Source organism: Eurytemora carolleeae, unplaced genomic scaffold, assembly GCF_000591075.1.
Source record: "Eurytemora carolleeae unplaced genomic scaffold, Eaff_2.0 scaffold1726, whole genome shotgun sequence".
Lineage (NCBI taxonomy): Eukaryota > Metazoa > Arthropoda > Copepoda > Calanoida > Temoridae > Eurytemora > Eurytemora carolleeae.
The window spans coordinates 22,591-47,605 of record NW_019397627.1 but is presented as its reverse complement, the minus strand read 5'-3'; the positions used below and the strand labels follow the sequence as shown (position 1 = coordinate 47,605).

The 25,015-nt window shown below is 31.3% G+C and overlaps 1 protein-coding gene across 1 annotated transcript in view; it reads right to left on the bottom strand.

Moving 5' to 3' along the window:
• LOC111715249 (phospholipase DDHD1) overlaps positions 1–23,718 on the bottom strand; it is a gene marked incomplete at its 3' end in the record, with an annotated part of 28,396 nt that extends 4,678 nt beyond the window's left edge. Inside the window, exons 1-5 of the mRNA XM_023490555.1 lie at positions 23,457–23,718; positions 20,984–21,025; positions 12,652–12,718; positions 11,654–11,707; positions 6,673–6,720 (exon numbers count right to left, since the gene is read on the bottom strand). Of these exons, the coding sequence (XP_023346323.1) occupies positions 6,673–6,720; positions 11,654–11,707; positions 12,652–12,718; positions 20,984–21,025; positions 23,457–23,510 (265 nt within the window). The remainder of the gene's footprint in view (positions 1–6,672; positions 6,721–11,653; positions 11,708–12,651; positions 12,719–20,983; positions 21,026–23,456) is intronic.
• Positions 23,719–25,015: the final 1,297 nt, after the last annotated feature.

Sequence of the window (25,015 nt, the reverse complement as noted above, 5' to 3'; positions counted from 1 at the left end):
TCTGATGCCTAGGGGTGGATCGACGAAAAAAAGAAATCGTTTGTCAAAAGCGGTCGTTTTAAAAACTATCGTTTTTAAAAAGTTTGTTGTTTCGTTTTCAATCGTTAACGACAACCCTTCGTAAAAGATCGTTAAAGGGAGTGATCGCGAAAAATGAAAGGGGGTATAGGCTTGATGCAATAAAAAAAAGCGCTTTTGATCGCTACTAATCTTACTTCTATCTGTTGTGTCTATAAGGAGAAAATTGTTAAAAACGACTCACACGGTGCGTCCATAAAAATTCGGAAAGATGCAATATTCAACTCGGATTTAAGAATGCGTCGAAAAATAATCGATGACTATTGTTTATAATATCTGAATGATTTGTTTGGAATTAAATTGATTTGTCTATGATCCGAGTTGAATGTTGAATCTTTCTGATTTTGTATGGAGTGGACGTTCTTCGGTAATAGTCGTTTTTAACAATTTTCCTTATAGACGCAACAGATAGAAGTAAGATTAGCAGCGATCAAAAGTGTTTTTTTATCGCATTAAGCCTAAACCCCCATTCATTTTTCGCGAACACTCCCTTTAACGAAGAGAGGAGGAGAGAGGAATTCTGACATGAAGGACATTGGTATTTATCATTGAGTAGTTTTTAAAAAAAATAACAAGAAGTTTTAGCTTCCCCATAATTTTTTAGGGACCTTTTTTATAAACCTGAATGTAAGACGACATTCGGTAAAATTGCATATAAGATGAAATTCATAAATTTCATTTTTTTTTTCGTTTTTTTAAAAACATCGTATAAAAAACGGTCCCTTATCGTTTTTTTCTGAAAACGATATGATCGTTTTTGAAAACGATCGAAAAACGAAGCGAAAAACGATTGTTTTTCGATCATTTTCAAAAACGATTAATTCAACCCTACTGATGCCTCATTACATACATTATACAACCCCATTAGTTGGAGAGTATTTACAAATTAAATAGTTTGCTGCAACTGGATCTTCTTAACTATCCTTCTTATGTGATACAGACCCATTCGGAAAAATAACAATTAAAAGAAACAATTTAGAAAATACTGGGTAATCTATTTAATGTAACTTATATGCACGAGAATGCTTTTGTACATAAAAAGAAAATGGGATTTTAGACAAGAAATAAAATACAAGACTAGTTGGAATTCATCCAAAGAATGTCGGGAAAAGTAAATATTGATTTGTGAAAACGTAATAGGATGTTGAGGAAATCTTTCTTTTGATAATGATTTAGATAATCAAGCCTAGATGCATTAGCTAATGTTTCAATGTCATTCTAGATAGTTATAGATAGTAGATAGTAGATAGTAGATAGTAGATAGTAGATAGTAGATAGTAGATAGTAGATAGTAGATACTAGATAGTAGATAGTAGATAGTAGATAGTAGATAGTAGATAGTAGGTAGTAGATAGTAGATAGTAGATAGTGGATAGTAGATAGTAGTTAGTAGAGAGTAGATAGTAGATAGTAGATATTAGATATTAGATAGTAGATAGTAGATAGTAGATAGTAGAGAGTAGATAGTAGATAGTAGATAGTAGATAGTAAGTAGTAGAATTTAGATAGTAGATAGTAGGTAGTAGATAATAGATAGTAGATACAAACACAAATATGTACTTTGACTTACTGTAATAAAATAAGATAGATAATACTATAAGGGAAACCTGAAACCTATTACTATAGAAATATCATTTTATAAGAATATTAAGAACAAAAATAGTATATATTGCATTTCCATTCCTTCTTAAGAATGCTTGTAAAAGAATATAGTATGCAAAAAAGCATAGTTACAAACTAATGGGTTATTTTAAGATTTAGACCTCACTGAATCAAGTATCAGAAATGGTTGCACATTTTAATATACATGCGTTTTTACTTATTTCTTGTAGTTTAAAAACAGAATTCTGAATCTAGACCTTTGGTCATTTGACCCTATGTCGGTGATACGAATCAAATCATTAATATTCAAGGAAATGATTCCTTGCCCCAAAGACTAATTTTATATTTGCAACCTTTTTCAAATTATTAATTATGTTGGATTAACTAAACTTTTGAAATATCACAGGTTTACACTATCCGGTTGCAAAGATAGGAATTAGAAAATTTTAGTTTGTGGCACAGAAAAAGATGTTTTATCGAATTTTCCCATCTTTTATTGACAACAACCATCCTTTAATATTAATAAATAACCTAGAAACTGTGGGATAAAAAGCTGCAGACTAAGAGCAACTTATTTTTTGAAAATATGGATGAAGATTGAGTAGATTTATAAAGCGAAAAGAAAATTCAATCTTCCGCATTTCTCTTTATAAAGAAAAGAGAATAGGGAAAGTGTGAAAGTCAGCTGAAACACATAAATTACCAGAAACTAAGAAAGAATGAAAGAAAGAAACAAAGAAAGAAAGAAACTATCTACTCAAGTTTATCTGACCATTTACCCGTTTTTTCTTTGTCTAAATGTACACAACATGAAGGTGATATTTGTAGCAAACCAGTTCTAATTAGAAACACTTCAATCGAAAATAAAACCAAGTTTAAGGAAAAATTGTTACTCAATGACTGGACTCATGTTATGATAAATGAAGATCCTTCTACAGCCTTTTCTGAATTTTCTAACACTTTAAATAATATTTATGAAGAAAGCTTTCCATTTATCAAATATAAACCAAACAAAAATAAAAATTCTGTTAACCCTTGGTTCACTTCCGCCTTGCTAGTGTCAAGAAAACAAAAAGAAAAATTATTTAAGAAAAAAATCCTGAATCCAACTACAAACAATTTAGAAACTTTTAGAAAATATAATTCTGTTTANGTAAAAAAAAAAACTGTGTATCATGTGGATAAACTTAGTCTTTACTATCTTCTTCACCCTGTAGTTCATAAACATGATTCTAATAACTTATGTTACCCTCTGTTCCAACCCTTACGCTGAGTATCCTCCCTTTTCTTTATACTCCCTCACCTCCTCCTTACCTTTTACCTGAGTTATTATCATTCTTATGTTTAAAATGTACAATGTACATTGTTTTTATCTGCAATTATCATTCGTTTATAGTGGGCCAACCAATTAAAACAACCTACTCTGGTTAGGCGGGTCCAAACTACATAGTAAATTGTGATTTTTTATTTGTATTATCTCGTGCTTTGTAGTTGAATAAAAATATGAATGAATGAATGAAACAAATGGTTTACATTTTTTTTAAATGTTCTCTCTGGGAAAAAGACCTACAACGATTTTTTTTAGAAAAAACATTCTTCTTTTCCTCGACAGTTAGAAATAAACTCATTTTCTTTCAATCAATCAAGAAAGAAGACAAAAAGTGGTTTAAATTCTTCAGAAAAATATGTTCAGGCTCGCTAGGAAGATAAAAAAACGTAAAATTGTTTAATTTTTTTCTTTTAAATACTTCCTTTTTTCGACAGTTGGAAATAAACATATTTTCACTAATTATCTATCCTTCCTTCTAAACATATTTATCCCTAAAGCATTGATTTTGGAAGATAAGAATATGAATCTAAGCTAAATATTTTCTAAAAGACAATGAAATCCTGAGATGCTTCATCCTAAATTTATTCTTTCTATTTTGCTAGGGGAAGGAGTGGGGGGGGGAAGGGGAGAGGGAGTACTCTGTAAATATGTATTCATGTAGTAAATGCCGAACTCTTAAAAGCTCGTCCCCATAAGTATCAGTCCAGCGGCCGAATTTAAAGAATTTGAGCGGCGGTTTAAATTTAAGCCGCGGTTTAAATATGGTTGGTTCCACTTAAAATTGTATCAAATGTTTCAAGATTTAAACCGGCACTTAATTTAAACCGGGTTTTGGCGGATTTAAACCGCGGCTCAAATTCTTTAAATTCCATCTCAGGAATATCAAACAGAAAACGATCCACACGGCTACAATCCAGTGAACTATCAACGCCACTACCACTGAGCACAATTTTGTTTGCTATGTCAACCAGACAATAGAGATCTATTTATCAAAGCCAATATTCAAGGCATGATCTCAATTTGTATGTTTCAACAAAACCAAATTACTTTATACTGTAAACCAAAGCAGAGTTCTGATTTTAACTAACTGTATTTGAGGTTTATGTTACAAGTTAAAGTTACTAGACGTAATTACAATTCCTACGTCGTTATCTATATCACATGTTATTTATTACAGCACAATTTAAGTAGGTGCATTTAAGGCGCTTTTTTATAGGATTAGCGAGGATAGATATAATGTAGTTAAGCTATTTCCACACATATTCATTAGTTGAATGTACATTTTATAAAGGGTTTAGGCTAACCATGCTACGTAATACGTATTCATTTGAAACGAAGTTCAAATGAATAATGGTCTTTTTTCGTACAAGTTTACAAACATAGATAATTAATGTACAATGTACTGCAAGTTTACAGTATATCATGTGACCCGATATTTATTACATTCCTGCATAAGCCCTAATTGTATAATCATAAATACAAAATAGACTGCAGTATCAGACCTACTTTGTTGAAAACCAGTTGTTAAAAAGATTTCATTCTTAAATTGGCAACAGAGAAATGGATTACTTGACCGGAAAGGAAACCGTCTAAATCCTCATTGTGACTAAAAACTGTAGAAGCAAGATCTACATTTCGAGATGAAACAGATTCAGTTGTTCATCTAGTGTGTACTTTATGTTCTTCCCTCTTCAAACTTTTTTAATACACCTTATAGTTCCGTAGTAGAACTATAGTAGATAGAGATAGATATCTAGATAACTAGACAACTAAAGAAGTAAAGAGTTATAGAAATAGAGTTATAGAAAAGTAGATAATAGATAAAATAAGAGAGTTATAAACAAGAGAAGTGGATAGATAGGCAAACTTCCTTCCCTGTCATAGAAAGAGACTTCTCTTTTTAAGTTTTTCATCAAGTCAAATTCTATGATGTGTTATGAACCTAAGAGATAGAGAAATATATTGAAGGAAAAGGAGGTCAGAGGAAAGAGGAAAAGAAGGGGGAAAAGGGGGGGAAGATGGAACCAAGGGGGAGGAGAAACTTTGGAGGTGGAGGGGATTATAAGGGTAAAAACTAAAGGACAGACTTATAGCAAAGTTGAGGATGTCCTCTAAAGGCTTAGCAGTAATATAGAGAGCATTGTAAATAGTTTAAGGGGGGGGGGGAGAGAAGGAGAGCAGGAAATTCATTGCGAACCAAAATGTGCATGCTCTCAAAACAATCGAATAGTATTTTGCCAATTACTCCTTTCAAACTTAAGCTAAAAACAAGGGCATTGCACTTTTATAATGCAATATGTCTAGGGCCACAAAATAAGTATAAATCAGTTGGTCAGGTAAAACCAACGTCCAAGTCAAGGCTGTCTAATTAAGTTTCAGGGTTGTCTATATCTTAGTAAATTGTGAAGGAGTCAAGGGAAGGTACAATGGGGTGGTAAGTTAAGGGATCATGTAAAAGAAAGTAAGTGGTAAATAATTAAAAAGGAGGTAAGGAAAGTTAGAATGTGGTGGTAAGTTAAGGGATCATGTAAAAGAAAGTAAGTGGTAAATAATTAAAAAGGAGGTAAGGAAAGTTAGAATGGGGTGGTAAGTTAAGGGATCATGTAAAAGAAAGTAAGTGGTAAATAATTAAAAAGGAGTTAAGGAAAGTTAGAATAAGGTGGTAAGTTAAGGGATCATGTAAAAGAAAGTGAGGGGTAAATAATTAAAAAGGAGTTAAGGAAAGGTAAAAGTAGGGAGAAGTTTAATACGGAAAGTAAGGGTTAGGTAGAATGAGGTAGGTTTTGGGTCAGAGATATCTCATGAATTGGTAAGGAATTAGTAAGAGGTGATTAAAGATAGGCCTCAAAGGTTGAGAGATATCATCAGGAGGTAACAAATTGCATGATAATGCGTAAAGATAAAAACAGGAAGGTGTATGGGTATGAGATACTAGCTGTAGTTCCCAGCGTTGCCCGTGGAATTTTCAAAAATCGATTTTTGAAGAAAAAATTCAAATGTGTATGAGCTTTATTACTATATATGGAAAGATGGGGGTTAGGGAGAGGTAAGTTGAAGGGGTGTCGGGCTGATTCAAACTCGGCCTAGTCATTGAAATGAACCTGAAAAGTGGGTAGTCATTGGAAGGTTAAAATCGGAAGGTAGAAAAATGGTAAGGAGGAGGGGGGGAGGTAAAATGGGAGTTAATTGTTAGAGAGGGGGGGGGGGCATGGAGATATTGAAAGAGTTCATTGTGGAGAATTAAGAACTGAAAGGAGGAGGGAGGAATTCAACTGAAGTCATTAAATCTTATAAAGTTATAAAATAAGATGATAATTTACTAAGAACAAAACAAGGAGAAACCAGATCAAGGGTATCAAAAAGTTATCTCAGCTTTAAAGTAAAAAAAATAAAATGTGGGTTAATTTTAAATTGTTGGACCGGCGCCGAAAACGCAGATATTAAGCTCTGGCAAATTTCTTGTTTTCTTTTTCAAATTTGTTAAATTCCTTTTTTACAGAATTCAGATTGAATGAGTTATTAATTAATTGTTTAATTGAATGATTGATTGATTGATTAATTGACTTATTTATTAATTGATTAATTGATTGATTAATTAATTTATTGATAATTTAATTAATTGATCAATTAATCGATTGATAAATTGATTTATTGATAATTACCTTGAAATCCTTGAACAGGTGGAATACTCCCTGGCGCAGTAGCACCACCTTCACTCCAGATCAGTCAATTTCATAAAAGGTTTTTAAATTTTATGCTTGATTAAAATATATCATGCCAAACGCTTTCGCTAATTTTCTGTGAAAATGATTTAATAATTTCTAAAATAAAATCAAAACCTAAAGCTTGAAGAACCTATTTTTTAAGTTAAATTCTACATTAAATAATTTTTTTCATACATGATTTTAATATGTGGTATATGGCTACACATACCGGCTTCATAAAGCATAACATGCTTTATTCTGCGCCTTTCCCTCTTTCTCTTCTCTCCTCTCCTGTCCCATCCCTCCCTCTCCTATCCCTCTCCGGTCCCCATGCTCCCTCAATATCCCTCTCCTGTCCCCTCGCTCCCTCCATATCCCTCCCTTTCCCCTCCCCCATCCTCCGCCCTTTGTGTAACAAGCCTCTTTATGTTTGCTATGATCTCTTTAAAATAGCTCGTAATTTGATCAAAACTTTGCCAGGATAGAGTAGTAAACCAAGTAAACCTGACTTCCATGAAGCAAATAGAATACAGGATAGAGTAGTAAACCTGACTTCCATGGAGCAAATAGAATACAGGATAGAGTTGTAAACCTGACTTCCATGGAGAAATATAATACAGGATAGAGTGGTAAACCTGACTTCCATGGAGCAAATAGAATACAGGATAAAGTGGTAAACCTGACTTCCATGGAGAAATATAATACAGGATAGAGTAGTAAACCTGACTTCCATGGAGAAAATATAATACAGGGTAAAGTGGTAAACCTGACTGCCATGGAGAAATAGAATACAGGATAGAGTGGTAAACCTGACTTCCATGGAGAAAATAGAATACAGGAAAGAGCAGGATTCTATTTATCCTATCCTTGTTTGATGGATCCTTGAAACCAAAATATTTGCATATCCTTTCATGATTTAATAGAACCTTGAAACCAAACTATTTGCTTATCCTATCCTGATTTAATAGAACCTTGAAACCAAACTATTTGTATATTCTATTCTGATTTAATAGAACCTTGAAACCAAACTATTTGTATATTTTATTCTGATTTAATAGAACCTTGAAACCAAACTATTTGTATATTCTATTCTGATTTAATAGAACCTTGAAACCAAACTATTTGTATATCCTATCCTGATTCAATAGATCCATGAAACTAAGTTTTGTATATTTGTTCAGAATAACCAAGAGAGAAAAGTTGTCTCTTGTACAATACATTTACAATCCTAGAAACTTCTGTTAACTAGGAAACAGAGCTAGGTGGGATTTAGCAAAAACAAAGTTTTTTAACCCATTTGTTTTATCAAAATCTTACTAGAATTTGTATTTACTAGAATATCTGCAATATTGTTTTATATTCATAACTTTGCAATAAGCATAAAGTATTTAGTTTCTTAAAAAGTAAGTTTTCTTACTCATTTTTATAATTTTATTTCTTTATTTTTGAATTTATGATTTTATGGAAACTCAAATAATTTGTAAAAGAATCAAAATGGGATTAAAAAACATAGTTAAAAGTGCGTATAATATTTTAGAGATGAATTAATTTTATTATTAATCAATAAATTTGAAGGGTTTGACTGTGATGCATGCAATCCAGGAAAAATCGGTCAACAAATTCTATTTGAATTTTATTCCATATTTAGATTTTTTCATACAGAGATCACTTTTTAAGTTGACGGAGATATCAAGAATTTTATCTTATTGGCTTTTCAGACCTGAAAGAATGCAAAAAAACTTTTCTCTTAAGATATTTAACAGTATAGATTTTAATAATACAGATTTCTTTAGCCCATGCTTGGAAATTTCCAAGATCAAAGCTAAGAAAAAAAATTATTTCTCATTCTCATGTTTATTGGAACTCCTTGCAGCATTTTTATTCATAAATTACTAGTTTCCAATATATAAAGTTAATAAAGCTTTCCAATCGATCATTTTGTCATATTCTAACACCTGAATCCTCCCAACAAACTATACTTGATTTTTTTCTATTTTTTTGTATATGACTCTAGTATAAAATAGAAATTTAATAGAACTGGGAACAGATTAAACGAATTGCGAGAATGGTTGAACGGCATTGACATGTATCAACCACTTTTCCTCAGCTTTAAACTGGAGCTCAAGAGAAGTGGTTGAACTACGCCTACGCGGTTCAGCTAATTCTCGCTATTCATTAATTCTGATTCCTTGATACAGGGTGTCCCAAAAACATGGGAAATCAGTGACGAATTTGATATGTTTAGTACTGTACCGAGATATTGTCAGATTCTAATAAAATATGTTTAGTATTGTACAGGGTGTCCCAAAAACATGGGAAATCAGTGACGAATTTGATATGTTTAGTACTGTACCGAGATATTGTCAGATTCTAATAAAATATGTTTAGTATTGTACAGGGTGTCCCAAAAACATGGGAAATCAGTGACGAATTGGATATCGTCTTTGTTATGAATTAGCATTGTAATACCTAATTTCAAAAGCCATAACAGCTATCATGTCTGCTAGAGTTTATTTTATGAAAAGGGTAAAAGACTGCAAAGATGTGTGTATAATGTCTCCGCAAGATGAACAGTGAAGACGGACAAGTTTACTCTGTTTGTATACTGTCATTTTCTTGTTTTACAAAGTACAACCGTATGCAGTCAAAACATAAACAAACAAAATGTGAACATAGCAGACGAAACTCTTACAAATTACAGCTTTCTAAGTAGGTATCCCTATACTAAATCAAAGAATTATTTGAAAAGACGATATCCAATTCGTCACTGAATTCTCATGTTTATTGGGACACCCTGTATAACATAAGACTGAATCTCTTGGTGGGGAGCTGAAAGGAACTAGATACGAACTTCACGTGACCCTTCTATTCAAAGGTTTGACAGGATACAGTTGTAAATCAAGCATGTCTCTTGAAGGTATAATGCCATGCACTTACAGTTCCTGTAGTGTTTGCAATTAAATATCAGAATTATACTAACTATGTAGTTTGGAAACCTAACTGTACCTGGAAACTAAACATTCCCTATAAAATTCAACTCACTCTAAAATTTCAGAACCAAGCTAAGATCATTTACGTGGTTATGTCAAAAAAATTAAAATTGGAGGCAAATCGGTGATAAGGTTTCTGAGTTATGATTGGACATACAAGCAAGCAAACACAGATTTTACTACTTTAAATATGTAGACATATGTTTAACTGGAAAAAGAAATGGCGTCGAAATTCTCTAAGAATTTGTAAATAGTTTTAACCTATATGTAAATTTAGCTTGTCTGTCTGTCTGTTGTTTGTTTGTATCCAAAACGTCAAAACGGCTGAACCGATCGGGCCCAAATTTTGTGTGGGATCTAACATGACCCCTAGGAAAGGTTTATGAATAATAAAACTTTCAAAAATTAGCCGTCAACAAAACTCGATGTTTATTAAATTTCAAAAATCCTCGAAATTTTTTTTTATAAAATTCGCGAACTTTTTTTCTATTTTGTTTTACATCGTATATAAAGAGAAAATGTTCAATTGAAATCGGAGATGGACGGAGAGCCCTAAAAGCCTAGTCTTCTATATTTTATTAAGTTTTCTGCTACTAAAGTAAGAGTGTGGGGTCTTTAATTATAGTGTATTAAATATTAAAACCCCGACGCAGTTTTCTAGTATTTCACTCTGCAAGTTTGATAAAAACTCTTTATGTTCAAACAATTAAAAGTAGATTAAGTTAAGATTTTAAGGCGCATATCAGATTCAGAACGGTGCTCTTGAAAATGTAAACTTATCAACATGAAAACTTAAAGACCATCTAGATCAGTTTTATTTTAATTCCAAACCTTCAGGTTAATCCCTGTAGTATATTAAGTTTTAAGTTAGGTCCTATTTGGGAGTAAAAATAGAAAAGTTTGATAATAAGTCTTGATTAAATAGAAAATAGAATATATATTTTAATTTGAGTTGTTCTGCATGCATCTGATTTACATGGGTTCCCACAAAGGATAAGACTATATCGACGACCTGAAACTCTGTAAGTCTTAAAATATGACGATATACTTCTCGCCTTTGCCAAAAACTCTGATTTTCAAATTCCAATATTTTTGCAACCCAAGGTTAATAGACCTTTGATATTTCAAACAATGATTTATGTTAAATCAAATTATCTAAGTTCAAAATATCACAGACATAGGGATTAGGAAATTTGAGTTTGTGGCCCCGACACAATTCTTTTGAACTATTTTCCTTGAAAAAAATTGTAGTAGTGGGGTGGGGCATATAAAGTATAAACCAATTTTCAAGCGATATCCGGGAACATATTGACGTGTTTACAATAAATCTTAAAATTAGATAAATTGTATAAAATAGACGAGTATCTAATCCTAACGTGACAGTTTATTTTATTGAAAACAGTCAAAGAAAAAATGGCTTAATAATTTAAGGTTTGGACAATAAATAAAAGGGTTGACTGATTAATAAAAGAATTTGATGATTAATATAAAACTTGACTGATTGCTTCTAGAATTTGTGGATTAACTGAAGAATTGACTCTGATTAATTAAAAGAATTGACTGATTAATAAAAGAACTGACTTATTATAAAAGAAGTGACTGATTCATAAAAGAATTGACTGATTAAGAAAATAACTGACTGATTATAAAAGAAGTGACTAATTGATAAAATAATTGACTGATAAATAAAAAAATTAACTAGTTAATAATAAAATTGACGGATTAATAAGAGAACTGACTGATTAATAAAAGAACTGACTGATTAATATAATAATTAACTGATTAATCAATTAATTGACTGATCAATAAAAAAAAATAACTATTTAATAAGAGAACTGGCTGATTAGTAAAAGAACAGACTGATTAATAAAATAGCTGACTGATTTTAAAAGAAGTGACTGATTAATAAAAGAACTGACTGATTAATAAAATAATTGACTGATAAGTTCCTGGTACAGGTAACGTGAAGACCCCTTGGCCCTGATTAGGTATTATTGGTTGTCCTAAATAAATAGAAAAGATTTAAAAAAAAATAAGAAAAAGAGTTGATATAAAATTTGTCTTTAGATTTTCAATGATAATTACTTGATAACACTAGATAATAGATTCCACTGTTTTTTCAGTATAGCTGAAAGAATATTTTTGACAGAAAAACTGAATTAAATCTTTGGAAAATTTTGTGTTGGATACTTATGATCTTGATATCCGCTGTGGGCACTTGGATACTTATGATCTTGATATCCACTGTGGGCACTTGGATACTTATGATCTAGATATCCGCTGTGGGCACTTAGATACTTATGATCTTGATATCCACTGTGGGCACTTGGATACTTATGATCTTGATATCCACTGTGAGCACTTGGATACTTATGATCTTGATATCCACTGTGGGCACTTGGATACTTATGATCTTGATATCCGCTGTGGGCACTTGGATACTTATGATCTTGATATCCGCTGTGGGCACTTGGATACTTATGATCTTGATATCCGCTGTGGGCACTTGGATACTTATGATCTTGATATCCACTGTGGGCACTTGGATACTTATGATCTTGATATCCACTGTGGGCACTTGGATACTTATGATCTTGATATCCACTGTGGGCACTTGGATACTTATAATCTTGATATCCACTGTGGGCACTTGGATACTTATGATCTTGATATCCGCTGTGGGGACTTTGATACTTATGATCTTGATATCCACTGTGGGCACTTGGATACTTATGATCTTGATATCCACTGTGGGCACTTGGATCCACTGTGGGCACTTTTAATTTAAGAATATAATCTCTTTATTTCAGTCAATGTTGTAGGGTACGATTACCACTGTATATTAAATTAATCTGTTGATTAATAAAGGATCAAGATCATGCTTGATCTCGATATCCACAATACAAAAATTCTCAACTCTGGTCCCTGTACTAAATATTGCACTAACCTGGGAAGTAAGCACTATTGGTCTTATTTTGTTCTATTCGTCTCAGTTCCTCTATAAAGGCCGGGTCCTAAAACAATTAACAATTATATTTAACTTTTTTTTGATAATACACAACTGTGTCTCCCATGAGTAGTATTAAATAAGGGACTTATCCCTTAGTTTAACGATTTAGACCTGGACCGATTTAAGTCGAATTTTGATTGGGTAACTCGGAAGACCCACAGGAATGTTCTTAACTTGGTTTTAAGACTCTAAGTTGAGTGGGTTGACTTTAATAGTGAAAATTTCGTTTCCAGGTGCATGTGAGAATTTGAGAATTTGGCTTTTTTTGGAAGATTTTCTGGTGAAACTTGTATTTATGAAACAATTTGAACTTAATTTTTTAACTTTTAGGAACTTAGAGTTGTTAAAACTTTTCTATTCTCCTGCATATGATGTAAGATTTCTTTTTAAATCAGATATTAAGAGAAATAAAATGTTCACTTTCTTTATCCCTTTTCTAAAACCTTTAGTTTTGCATGAATCTTGTGAATCATATGCTCCAATGTGAAATAGGTTTCTCTTTAATCCATTCTTTTCTTTCCATTCATTCAACTTTTCCCAGAATTCAACTCATTTCTATTCTATTCTCTTCTGGGAAGAAAACATTCTGCATTTCTTTTGTCTAAATATACAAACAATACTAATCATAAAAATATGAATGCCAAATACATTATACAGTGCCCTACCAGTCTAGAAATATTTTGTTAATAATAATATCAATAGACTGCTGAAGAAAAATTAACATTAATCTACCTAATACATTAAAATAGTTTTTTCAAAAAGTCCTGTAAATTACTTTTGCTTAAAAATCTTAGTGATATTGTAAAAATTTAGTGTGCAACAGAAAAAAATTGTATCCTTAGAAATTTTTTTTAATGAGATCCTTGTGCAAAAAAAAACTTTTTTAAGTTTTATTAGTACCAAAAATATTCTTTAAACTAAAAGAAAGTCTCAGCAAATTCACAAATGTATCTAATCATATCACACAACTACAGATATTTAAAAAAATCTGTGGCTCCACCTTTCTGGACATTTTAAGAGTGTAAATTTAAATCTTTCCTTGGATGGGCCGACTTTTACGCCAAAAAACGGATACCAATTTGATCACTTTCAAGTGCGTAGCAGCTTTATTCAAAAAACACCACAGCTGGAGACTCCAACGACAGCATATTTTAACCCAGTTTCCTAGAGTTTCAAAATAAGTTTTAAGAACATGAAACCCGAACTCTGCCAAACCCGGGTTTCAAATAAATTACATTTCAGAAAAATTTTGTTTTACGCCACAGTGAGTTATAGTTCATTAAGTTTTGTGTGCTTTAAATGTTTGGTAGTTGAACTGAGAATGTATAGTAATGTGGAGAAATTATTTAGGATTCATTTAAAACGTTTTAATGATATATAATTATTGAGATAGAGCGCAAAGTCGACTTTCAAAATCATCCATTAGGGTGGTTATATTTTCAGAATCGATTTTTTAAAAATTATTAGATAACGAAAACGTATTAAAAATTCTACAGTAATCTAATTAGATGTTTAGGAACATATTTCTTAATAGAAATTTGTCAATAAATCATTATATTGAATTCTTATTCATTACGAATGTGCTCGCAGATTTCTTGAAATTCTTGAAATGTCGTCTTTTCAATAAACATTCCAGAAAATGTTTGTGAACAATGAGACATTTCAATAGCCAATTTCTGAAAAAGATTACTTATTTTCGATGAGAAGAGTTAATTTTTTTTCTCAACCTCTTCCTAAACAACCAATTTATTTACTGTAGAATTTTTGTTACAATTTGTGTCGTCGGTATTTGATAATTTTGTAAAAAGTGGATTTTAAAAATATAATCATCCAAATGGATGATTTTGAACATCGACTTTGCGATCAAACTCAGTAATTATACATCATTAAATGTCTCAAATGAATCCTAAAAAAAATTTCCACAATACCAAATTCTCAGTTCAACTACCATACATTGCCGGTCAATCCCTTTAAATTACATTACAATCAAATGGTTCAAGAATGAATCATAATTAGATACCCTGTTTTAATTTTTTTAATGTAAGATGGAGACCAATTTTAGACATAGAGAATAGAATATATATTAGAGGGGAATTTACTAGAAAAAAGTGTAAAACGGCCATTTTGTTGTACTGTTTCCATACTGCAGAGGGCAAAACTTAAAAGAAATTTACCGGGTATCCCAAACCAAACCTGGCCACGAAACCGGGTTAGCTCTCTTAAGTCTGGGTTTGAGTTTCGTAAGGGTTTCGGGAAACTCCGGAAACTCAGAATGTTACGGGGCAATACCTCAAAATGAAACCCTTGTATAGGAGTAGGGTTACGGCTGGGAAAGTGAGTTTCGTAGTGATTGTGGAACATATGAAGCACCATATTTATGCTTTAAATGGCTTCATATATGTTCCAAATACTTGATCAGTTAAGATCTCCCTCTCTATAGACTCGATAGTGATCTGTTAAAAGTGAATACAGTAATTTATTTAAGTTTATCTGCTAGGATATCATAATTTGGAAATTGTTTTCAACATTTCAGTGAAATGAAAGAGAGAATTGTGATCATTTCAGAAATGTTCTTTATTTTATCTTTGTAAACAATTTACGTTTTTTTAACGCCCCTTTAGTTACGCATCATGTTTGGTGCTAGTCATCTAGGTAATTTCTTAGAGTACGATTTTAGACCCCGCCCCCCTCCCCCCTCATAATGACATGTATACATCTCATTGTAAACACATGGATATGATTGGACTTGTGGCCGCAGCGCTTTGCACCCTAGCCTGTCATAGCTGCGGCGCTCGGCAATCTAGTCTGTTCTATAGTCGCAGCGCTTGGCTCCCAGCCTGCCCTAGCCTCAGCGCTTGGCCCAGAAATTGTCCTAACCCAGCCTTCCTAACCTTGAAAAAATACAAAATAAATATTAATTTTGTTGATAAATATGTCTTTTTCTTTTGACATTCATCAGTCTGTATAATTCATGATCGTAAACAACATTAACATCTACAATTTTCTGAAACATTTAAAAATCAATCATTGATTTAAACATTTCCATGTTTGATTCAATGAGACAAAGTTCTAAAAATTGTTGAAAAATCAATTTTTTTGTTTTCATTGCAAAAAGTAACAAAGGACACATATATTAATATCCTTTTACCACTGGCTTCTCAAAAATGTTAGCTGAAGTCTAAATAATAATATCAATAGACTGCTGAAGAAAAATTAACATTAATCTACCTAATACATTAAAATAGTTTTTTCAAAAAGTCCTGTAAATTACTTTTGCTTAAAAATCTTAGTGATATTGTAAAAATTTAGTGTGCAACAGAAAAAAATTGTATCCTTAGAAATTTTTTTTAATGAGATCCTTGTGCAAAAAAAAACTTTTTTAAGTTTTATTAGTACCAAAAATATTCTTTAAACTAAAAGAAAGTCTCAGCAAATTCACAAATGTATCTAATCATATCACACAACTACAGATATTTAAAAAAATCTGTGGCTCCACCTTTCTGGACATTTTAAGAGTGTAAATTTAAATCTTTCCTTGGATGGGCCGACTTTTACGCCAAAAAACGGATACCAATTTGATCACTTTCAAGTGCGTAGCATCTTTATTCATAAAACACCACAGCTGGAGACTCCAACGACAGCATATTTTAACCCAGTTTCCTAGAGTTTCAAAATAAGTTTTAAGAACATGAAACCCGAACTCTGCCAAACCCGGGTTTCAGGAAACCGGGTATCGTAGAGAGTTTTATAATTTTCTTAAGTTTTGCACTCTGGTGTACTTCACATATTCATGCTATATAACCTTTTGGGCCCTGGAATATCATTTTATAGAAAATCTAAAATTATGAAATAGGCTGGTTTCATAATTGACCAATGATCATTTCACTTTACAAACGATGATTTTCCGTTATAGCTATAAATCAAATTATGTTTTTTATTCACCTAATTCATCATATTGTTTATTTAACAGCTTTAAAAAATTCGAAATTTAAATGAAAAGTCTAGGGAACATACTGTATTAATGTACTCTACTGCATATAATTTGTGAACATTTACATGATTTGTACTCTTAGAACTCCCTTTCAGGCTGAAAGGGACTGAAAAAATTCATACCGAGAGATTCTTTAAATTCCTCTCTAATATATATTCTATTCTCTATGATTATAGAAGATTGTTTTCACTCTCTATTTGATTATTTGGGTTGCCTGTTTGATTATTTCCAATAGGCGTTGAAACGGCTAAACCGAATTCATTTTGTAAGATCTTAAACCATGCCAAGGGAAGATGTATGGACAGTATAGAGTAACAATTTCACAATCCAAAAACTTTTAGAAAATCCACCAATTCCAACATTTTATATTTTTAAAAGCTTTTTATAATTTTATTAGTATATTTGATAAAATTAATACCATAAAGTTCAACAACAAAGGTTAAATGACGTTATTTCCTATTTTTGTGAAAAAGAAAATCTTTAAACTCAATCATTTTATTTATAAGTTAAATATTCTCTTATCACAACTTAACAACGTTTTATCGCTTTCTCAAATAAAATTAGAAAAAAGTAGGAAAAAAGGTTTTCTAAAATAAAAATCTGGTTTTCAAATATTTCTTTAAAATAATGAGCAAAAGTTAAAAAGTATAAAGTCTGTTAGAAAATAAAAATAAATATAAATGAGAATGGACAGAGGAAATCCTTGTTCTATTTCAGAGTCTCTTGAGAGAATTTTTATTGGGACTAGAGCCTTAAATTTATCCCCACATATAGCAAGAGATAGGGATAGCTAGCAGTCTAAGAACACAGTAATAACACTTTACATAGCAGGAGATAGGGATAGCTAGCAGTCTAGGAACACAGTAATAACACTATACATAGCAGGAGATAGGGATAGCTAGGAGTCTAGGAACACAGTAATAACACTTTACATAGCAGGAGATAGGGATAGCTAGCAGTCTAGGAACACAGTAATAACGCTTTACATAGCAAGAGATAGGGATAGCTAGCAGTCTAGGAACACAGTAATAACACTTTACATAGCAGGAGATAGGGATAACTAGGAGTCTAGGAACACAGTAATAACACTACACATATCAGGAGATAGGGGATAGCTAGCAGTCTAGGAACACAGTAATGATACATAGACAGAAAGATAGTACAAGAAACTTATGAAAAATATTATATTCGCATTAAACCATTTGTGAAACTTTAAAATAGGAATTTAACTTTTACCAATTAAAGATCATAAACTGTTTTCCTTGATTGAAATGTTTAAGGTAAAGTTACATAGTTAAGCTTTACATAAGGCTTAATAAATTCCATCTCACTCATTAGTTACCATCTCAGAATCGGGAATGGAATATTTTATTTAAAGGGAGTGACCGGCTATGTAAGGTAGTTGAACTGAGTATGCAGTGTTGTGGAAAACTTCTTTCGGATTCATTTGAGACATATTAAACTTTTTAAAGGTCTGTAAATCCTGAGTTTAAGCGCAAATTCGACGTTAAAACTTGTACTTTGGGGGTGGATACGTTTTCAGAACTAGTTTTTTTTTAAATTATTAAATAACGACAACAAAAAATAAAGTAAAAATTATACAGTAATCTAATTAGATTGTTAGGAACATATTTCTCAAAAGAAATTTGTCAATAACTCAATGCTAAAACCGATTATTTCGTCTTCATTATTATATTGAATTTCTTGTTTTCTTTGAATTGCTTTGCAGATTTCTTTAAATTCTTCAAATGTTGTCTTTTCAATAAAAATTCTAGAAAATCTGCAGAAAATCTTTGTGAATAATTAGAAACCAGAATAATGAGAAAATAGAAACTAATAATTGAACAAGATCACTTATTTTCGATGATAAGATTAATTTTATTTTCTCAACATATTCCTCTACATGACGTCTGTAGTTTATTGTAGAACTTTTTTACATTTTATGTCGTCGTTATTTAATGATTTGAAAAAACTAATTCTGAAAACGTATCCACCCCCAAAGTACGAGTTTTAAACGTCGAATTTGCTCTCAAACTCAGGATTTACAGATCTTTAAAAAGTTTAATATGTCTCAAATAAATCCGAAAGAAGATTTGCGCAACACTGTATACTCAGTTCAACTTACTTACAGAGCCGGTCACTCCCTTTAATGCTGCAACTTGGTGGGTGGATATCTGTAGGATAGTCTGCGACACAATACGATGGGCACTGCAGAAATTAGACCGGTTTGCATACTGTACACAAAGTTATAAAATATCCATGAAGTTTGTTATGGTTTTCAAGTTTCCAGTGTTTCTGTGTGGTTTAAAGGAAGTTGCAACAATGATAAATGAATTCTAAGAAAATGTGAAAATGTCCCCAAGCTTAAATTCTTTGGAGAAAATTATAATGTAAACATAGTTATTTCCAAGGTTATAAGGCTGTTATTTTAGAGATGTACGCATTTTTAGTACTACAGTGTTTGTCTCTGGGCTGTAAAGTAAACACAAGACGGATGTCACAGCCTGAAAGGGGATCCATCTTTCACATAAAAAATCAATGAAATATTCTGGTCATAGGAAACTATCATGAAAATTATCAAACAAAATTTAAATAAAATGCTTTTATCCGCCTCGGATACTATACAGGAACACTGATGCATCTATTCTTGTTTACAAACACCGCCCAGAGAGAACAGGTTACAATATGTACACAGAGTATACACAACAGCAATTAACTTTCCTTCTCTTATTACCCTGGTTTATAACAACTTTTTACAAAAAAAACTCCTTTTACGGTAATGCATAGAAACTTTATAATCTTACATAGTATTTGAGTTCTAATGTTAGTTAATACATAGACAGTTGTAATCTTAGTATTTGAGTTCTAATTCATGGACTGCTGAATACTTAATATTGAATGGTAAGCTTGGAGAATATATACGGATATACATATTCATTTTTAACTTATATACTTTACATATATTTTCAAGACTCTTATTTAATCTTAAGGATTCAAGTTTTGTTTTTTAGTTAAGAATCAAATTGAAAACTTGAATAGGCTGAGATCTGTGAACTAGACACGCTTGCAACGTTCTAGATCAAAAAGTATATGTATGATTTCAATTTATTAATTTTTATCATTTTTTGCTTTGTACTCGTTTTCAAGTTGCATGATTGCTAAAGATACGTGTTTCCAAATAATTTTACTCTTTTTTTCGAGCACAACGAATTTAAAATCCAGATATAATCATGTAAAATGCAACTGGATTAGCAATTACTGCAATAGTTATGCTAAAATTAAAAAAGTAAATCATATTTTTCTTCCAATCAAAATTTGAGAAGAAATCAGTCGTATTAATGTACGTTCTAAGACCCTTTTTCTTCGGAAACAATCAGATTTTTATTTTAGACCCCAAGTTTTTCATTTGAGACCCGAAGATTTTGATTTTTAAACATTTAAATAAAAAGTGTTCCAAGGCTTTCTTTACTTTTTACAAAAAAATAGAATTCAAAATGTATGATATCCATGTAGAATATATAATTTCCTCAGTCACATCTTTCATGATTTTCGCGAGAAATGTTTCCGTTGGAAGTTTTAGCTTAAAGTTAGATTAAAGTTAAAAATTAAGAATAATTTGAATCTACTGTGCCGTCTTCTTATCTTGACTTTTGTGTCAACATTGAATTAAATCATGTTAAACCATTTCTGAGGCTATGAAGGAAGAAGCTTATCTTATAAAGCATACACTTTCTTTAAAAAAAAATTTTTAAAAAACTATTATCACAATCAACAGACATTTTTTTAAAAGTTCTTACACCATACCGTCTCAAATTTCCTTTATTTTATCTATAAAGGAGATGTCACTTACAAGTATGAAGAATTTTTGTTTGAAGTTTGTCTGAATTTTTCTAAAATATTTGAAATTTCAGTGTAACATTGTGACCCTGAACCCTGGCTTAATATTATTCATTTTTTAAATTGAATTATTTTCTTCTCTACAGATTAATGAGGTAAAGTTATTCTTACTTTCATTAAGAAAATATTTGTGTATAGGACAATTAAATTTTGTTTTTGGATTTAAATTTTAGCAATTTTGTTAGTTGGTGCGTATATATGTATATTTTTATGTGTTGTATAATGTATATAGCAAAATAAAAAGTACGTTTTTTTGAATAAAAAAATTATTTTCAATGAAAGTTAACGTCCTCGAAGATAAAAAAAATGGAAATGTTGTATCTGCTGTTTCCTGCTACAGGTTCAATTAGAATTAAAGTTGTTGAACAAAAATAAACTTACCTGCAAAGACATTTGTCCCATCTGGTGACACAGATTAGGATCCTAAATACACAAATAATTAATAAGAATTCAAATCTAATTAAACAAAAACATCTAAATTATATATCAAAATTCAGAATTTCATTGTTTTTGAAACTGTATGGTTTTAAGTTTTGTAATAAAATGACTGAACTCCTTTACCCATGCGTAATTGAATTTTTTAGATTATAGAATCTACCTAATTAAGGGTTCGGCCCTTATCCCAGAAAGCTGTGATTTGTTCTATTTAACATAATTTTTCTCTTTTGTAATTTTTTGTCGGCATATGCATTTAAAACGAAAAAGTTCAAACATTGTTGAATTATAGACGAACACTGGTTGAATAATAGAGAAATAAATAGAAGAAACCGAATGCATGCCCTGGTTAGTCCGGGGTGTCCTAATATCCCACAAAGAACCAACTGCTATTAAAAGTTGCATCAATTTTACAAACGTAATCGCGTTTGATTTGAAGTCTTTGGATAACCCTAATTTTACAATATTAATAATTAATGATTGTTGAAATATCATGCCGGTAGTTTTTTTAATTAAACAAAATATTATTCAATATTCAAGTTGTTGAAATAAAATACAAAAAAGTCTGAGTTCTCTGATATTATGCAGAAGAGCAAAATCTGATTTTTTCTAGGGAAGCTTCAAAGAAATGAGAACATCAAGAAAGTTTTATCAATTGAGGCTTGTTTGCATATCCAGTTCCTCTTTCTTATAAAGTGTAAAGAATTTTTTTTATTATTATTGTTAATATTATTATTATTATTATTATTATCATTAGTATTATTGTTATTATTATTATTATTATTATTATTATTATTTTTGGAATTTATATGTAATTTGAAAATAATTTTTAGTGATTTTTCATCCGCATAGAATGAAAGGATTTTTACCTTTTTCAAAATTTACAATTGACCTCAATTTTGGAAAGCACAAGAACATCTGTCACCTCTTCCATGAAATTCGCGATTAAAACGTTTGCTTCAATTAGGACGAAACCGTTTTAACTGTTTTTGAATGAATTTCATCGAAAAAATAAACTAACAGAAATCAAAAGTGTTCGTATTTTTAATTTTTTTGCCGTCAATTTTCAAATTTCGTCGTCCTGACCGCAAAATCTATGACAAAACTTTTAACAATTATTCGGAATAAAAGAAATTCCCACATGCACATACTGCAGTGATGCGCGCATGAGAACTGTGCAAACATTTGTGTAATTTAAAAACGATGAACAATCCCTTTTTTTCTTCCTATTTCAAGGTAATCTTAACGATCCATTTTAAAGTTAGAAAATCTGTTCTTGAAAGTGTTTCTACCTCCGGGCCATAATTTCCAGGCTTAATATCATCGAAATCTAGTTTGAAGAAAACCCGGCTTTCAGCCGTTCACCAGATGTATGGGAGGAAAGATAAGAAAACTATAGCTTTATAGTATCCTATCCTATCCAGTGTCCTATCCTCTCCAGTATCCTATCCTATCCAGTATCCTATCCTATACAGTATCCTATCCTATCCAGTATCCTATCCTATACAGTATCCTATCCTATCCAGTATCCTATCCTATCCAGTATCCTATCCTATCCAGTATCCTATCCTATCCAGTATCCTATCCTATCCATAGATAAAAATCGATTGCGCATAAGACGACATTTTTCATCTTGAAAGATATAAATGTACAGAGATGTTTTAAAGATATTTCATATTATATAGATTAACTAGGTGGGTTGTGAACATTGGCTGTTCTTATGTCATTGAGTAGTTGTGGTGTACATGAGTTCTGTAGAGAGAAATTTAAGTTAGTTTAGTCCTTCTTATGTCCTTCTTCAGTTCTCGTCAATATGATATATTGCTCAGTGAAATATTGTTGTTCAAATAGTTCCATTCCCGGAGTTATTTTACATTCTATTCGGGAGGAATAGTTAAACCTAGTAGATTGGAAAAGACACAATCCGAATGTTATCTGCAACGAACATTATAACACCAAACCACCCCACGTATCATTGAAGTACACTTTGACCCCTAGAAGTATGAGTTCGCGGACTTTACAATTCTTGGTGATTTTGCGTACATAAGCTATCTATGTTTATTTATTTATCTATGATCCTATCCAGTATCCTGTCCTATACAGTATCATATCCTATCCAGTATCGTATCCTATCCAGTATCCTATCCCATCCAGTATCCTATCCTATTCTGTATCCTATCATATCCAGTATCCTATCCTATTCTGTATCCTATCCTATCCTGTATCCTATTCTATCCAGTATCCTATCCTATCCAGTATCCTATCCTAACCCGACCTTTCCTATCCTATCTTATCCAGTTCCCTATCATATCCAGTATTCTAACCTTTCGCTACAGCTTGGGAAAAAATATAATTTAAAAAGGCATGAGCCTTCACGATAAAAAGAAAATATAATACTGTTATAAATGGTTAGCTTTACCTCGTATTGATATTGATAATTCGGCCCACCTATCATAGACATGGGAACCTCCATTCTTCTTCTTATTATTCACTTTCTTGCATAACTTTATTTCAATTCATGATTCACATTTTAGATTAATATTGATTTATTCTTCAAACATTTCCAAGTATTGATTTTTCACTAACTAAACTTTATCTATCACGAAAACTATTCACATTTTGATGAAGGATACTCTCAGTAAATCGTTAAGAGAACAATTTCCTGTAAAAATGTCTAGATGTAAATATTCATAACACACGAAAGAATTAAATTTACTCTCATGATAGAAAAAAAGCAAAGACTTTTTATAATCGACTTAAGAGGGGAAGTGATCACTTGGGCTACTTTGAAATTTCTATTCTTTATATCTTTGCAACCTATAGGATGTTTAATCCTTTGATGAATTTAAACTTTACTATTTATATTATTGTTGAAACATCAATTCTACGACATCAATTGGCAATGCTATAACTTTAAAGAATTGACAATTACAACCCAATTTTGTAGACCTTATATATTTCAAATTCTGCATGCTGTTAGATCAAATAATCAAAGGTGTACAACATCAGGTCGCAAAGATATAGAATTATATATATATATATATAGGCAAAGGAATTAAAAAAAGTTTCTAAGTAATCTTTAAAGGGAGTGTTCGCGAAAAATGAAAGGGGGTATAGGCTTAATGCGATAAAAAAGGGCTTTTGATCGCTACTAATCTTACTTCTATCTGTTGTGTCTATAAGGAGAAAATTGCTAAAGACGTCTCATACAGAATAACTTAGCGCCCATACAAATTGAGAAAATTGCAACATACGACTTAGACCGTAAAAAAAAATCAATTTTATATTAAACAAATCATTCAGATATTACAACCTATAGTCATCGATTATATTTCGACACATTTTGTATATAGTTTATATTTTATAATATTTTTAAATTAATTTTTTATATTTTATTTTTTTAGCAAAACGTTTTTAACGGATTTCGAAAAATGTGAGTGGTGCGCGGCATTCTTAGATAGTTGCGCAAGCGACAAGAGAAATAATCAAATTCAAAACAATGTTGTAATTTTCTCAATTTGTATGGACGCTAAGTTATTCGGTATGAGACGTCTTTAACAATTTTCTCTTTATAGACGCAACAGATAGAATTAAGATTAGTAGCGATCAAAAGCGCTTTCTTATTGTATTAAGCCTATACCCCCTTTCATTTTTCGCGAACACTCCCTTTAAACAAAATACAATATTAAGATATCTCTAACTTTCAGTCACAATCCAAAAACTAGATTAACTGTTCGATATCAGATAGGATAGAAGGATTGTATAAAAGGATTAAGAGAATGATTGAATATAGGACTAGAGATGGGATAAGATTGGATAATTGAAGGATTGGAGGATTAAAGGATTGAAGAATTGAAGGTTTGGATATTTGGATAATTGGAGGATTGGATAATTGGATAATTGGATAATTGGATAATTGGAGGATTGGATGGAAAGTTTAGAAAGAAGAATTGCCAAGGATTAAGATAAAAAGATTGC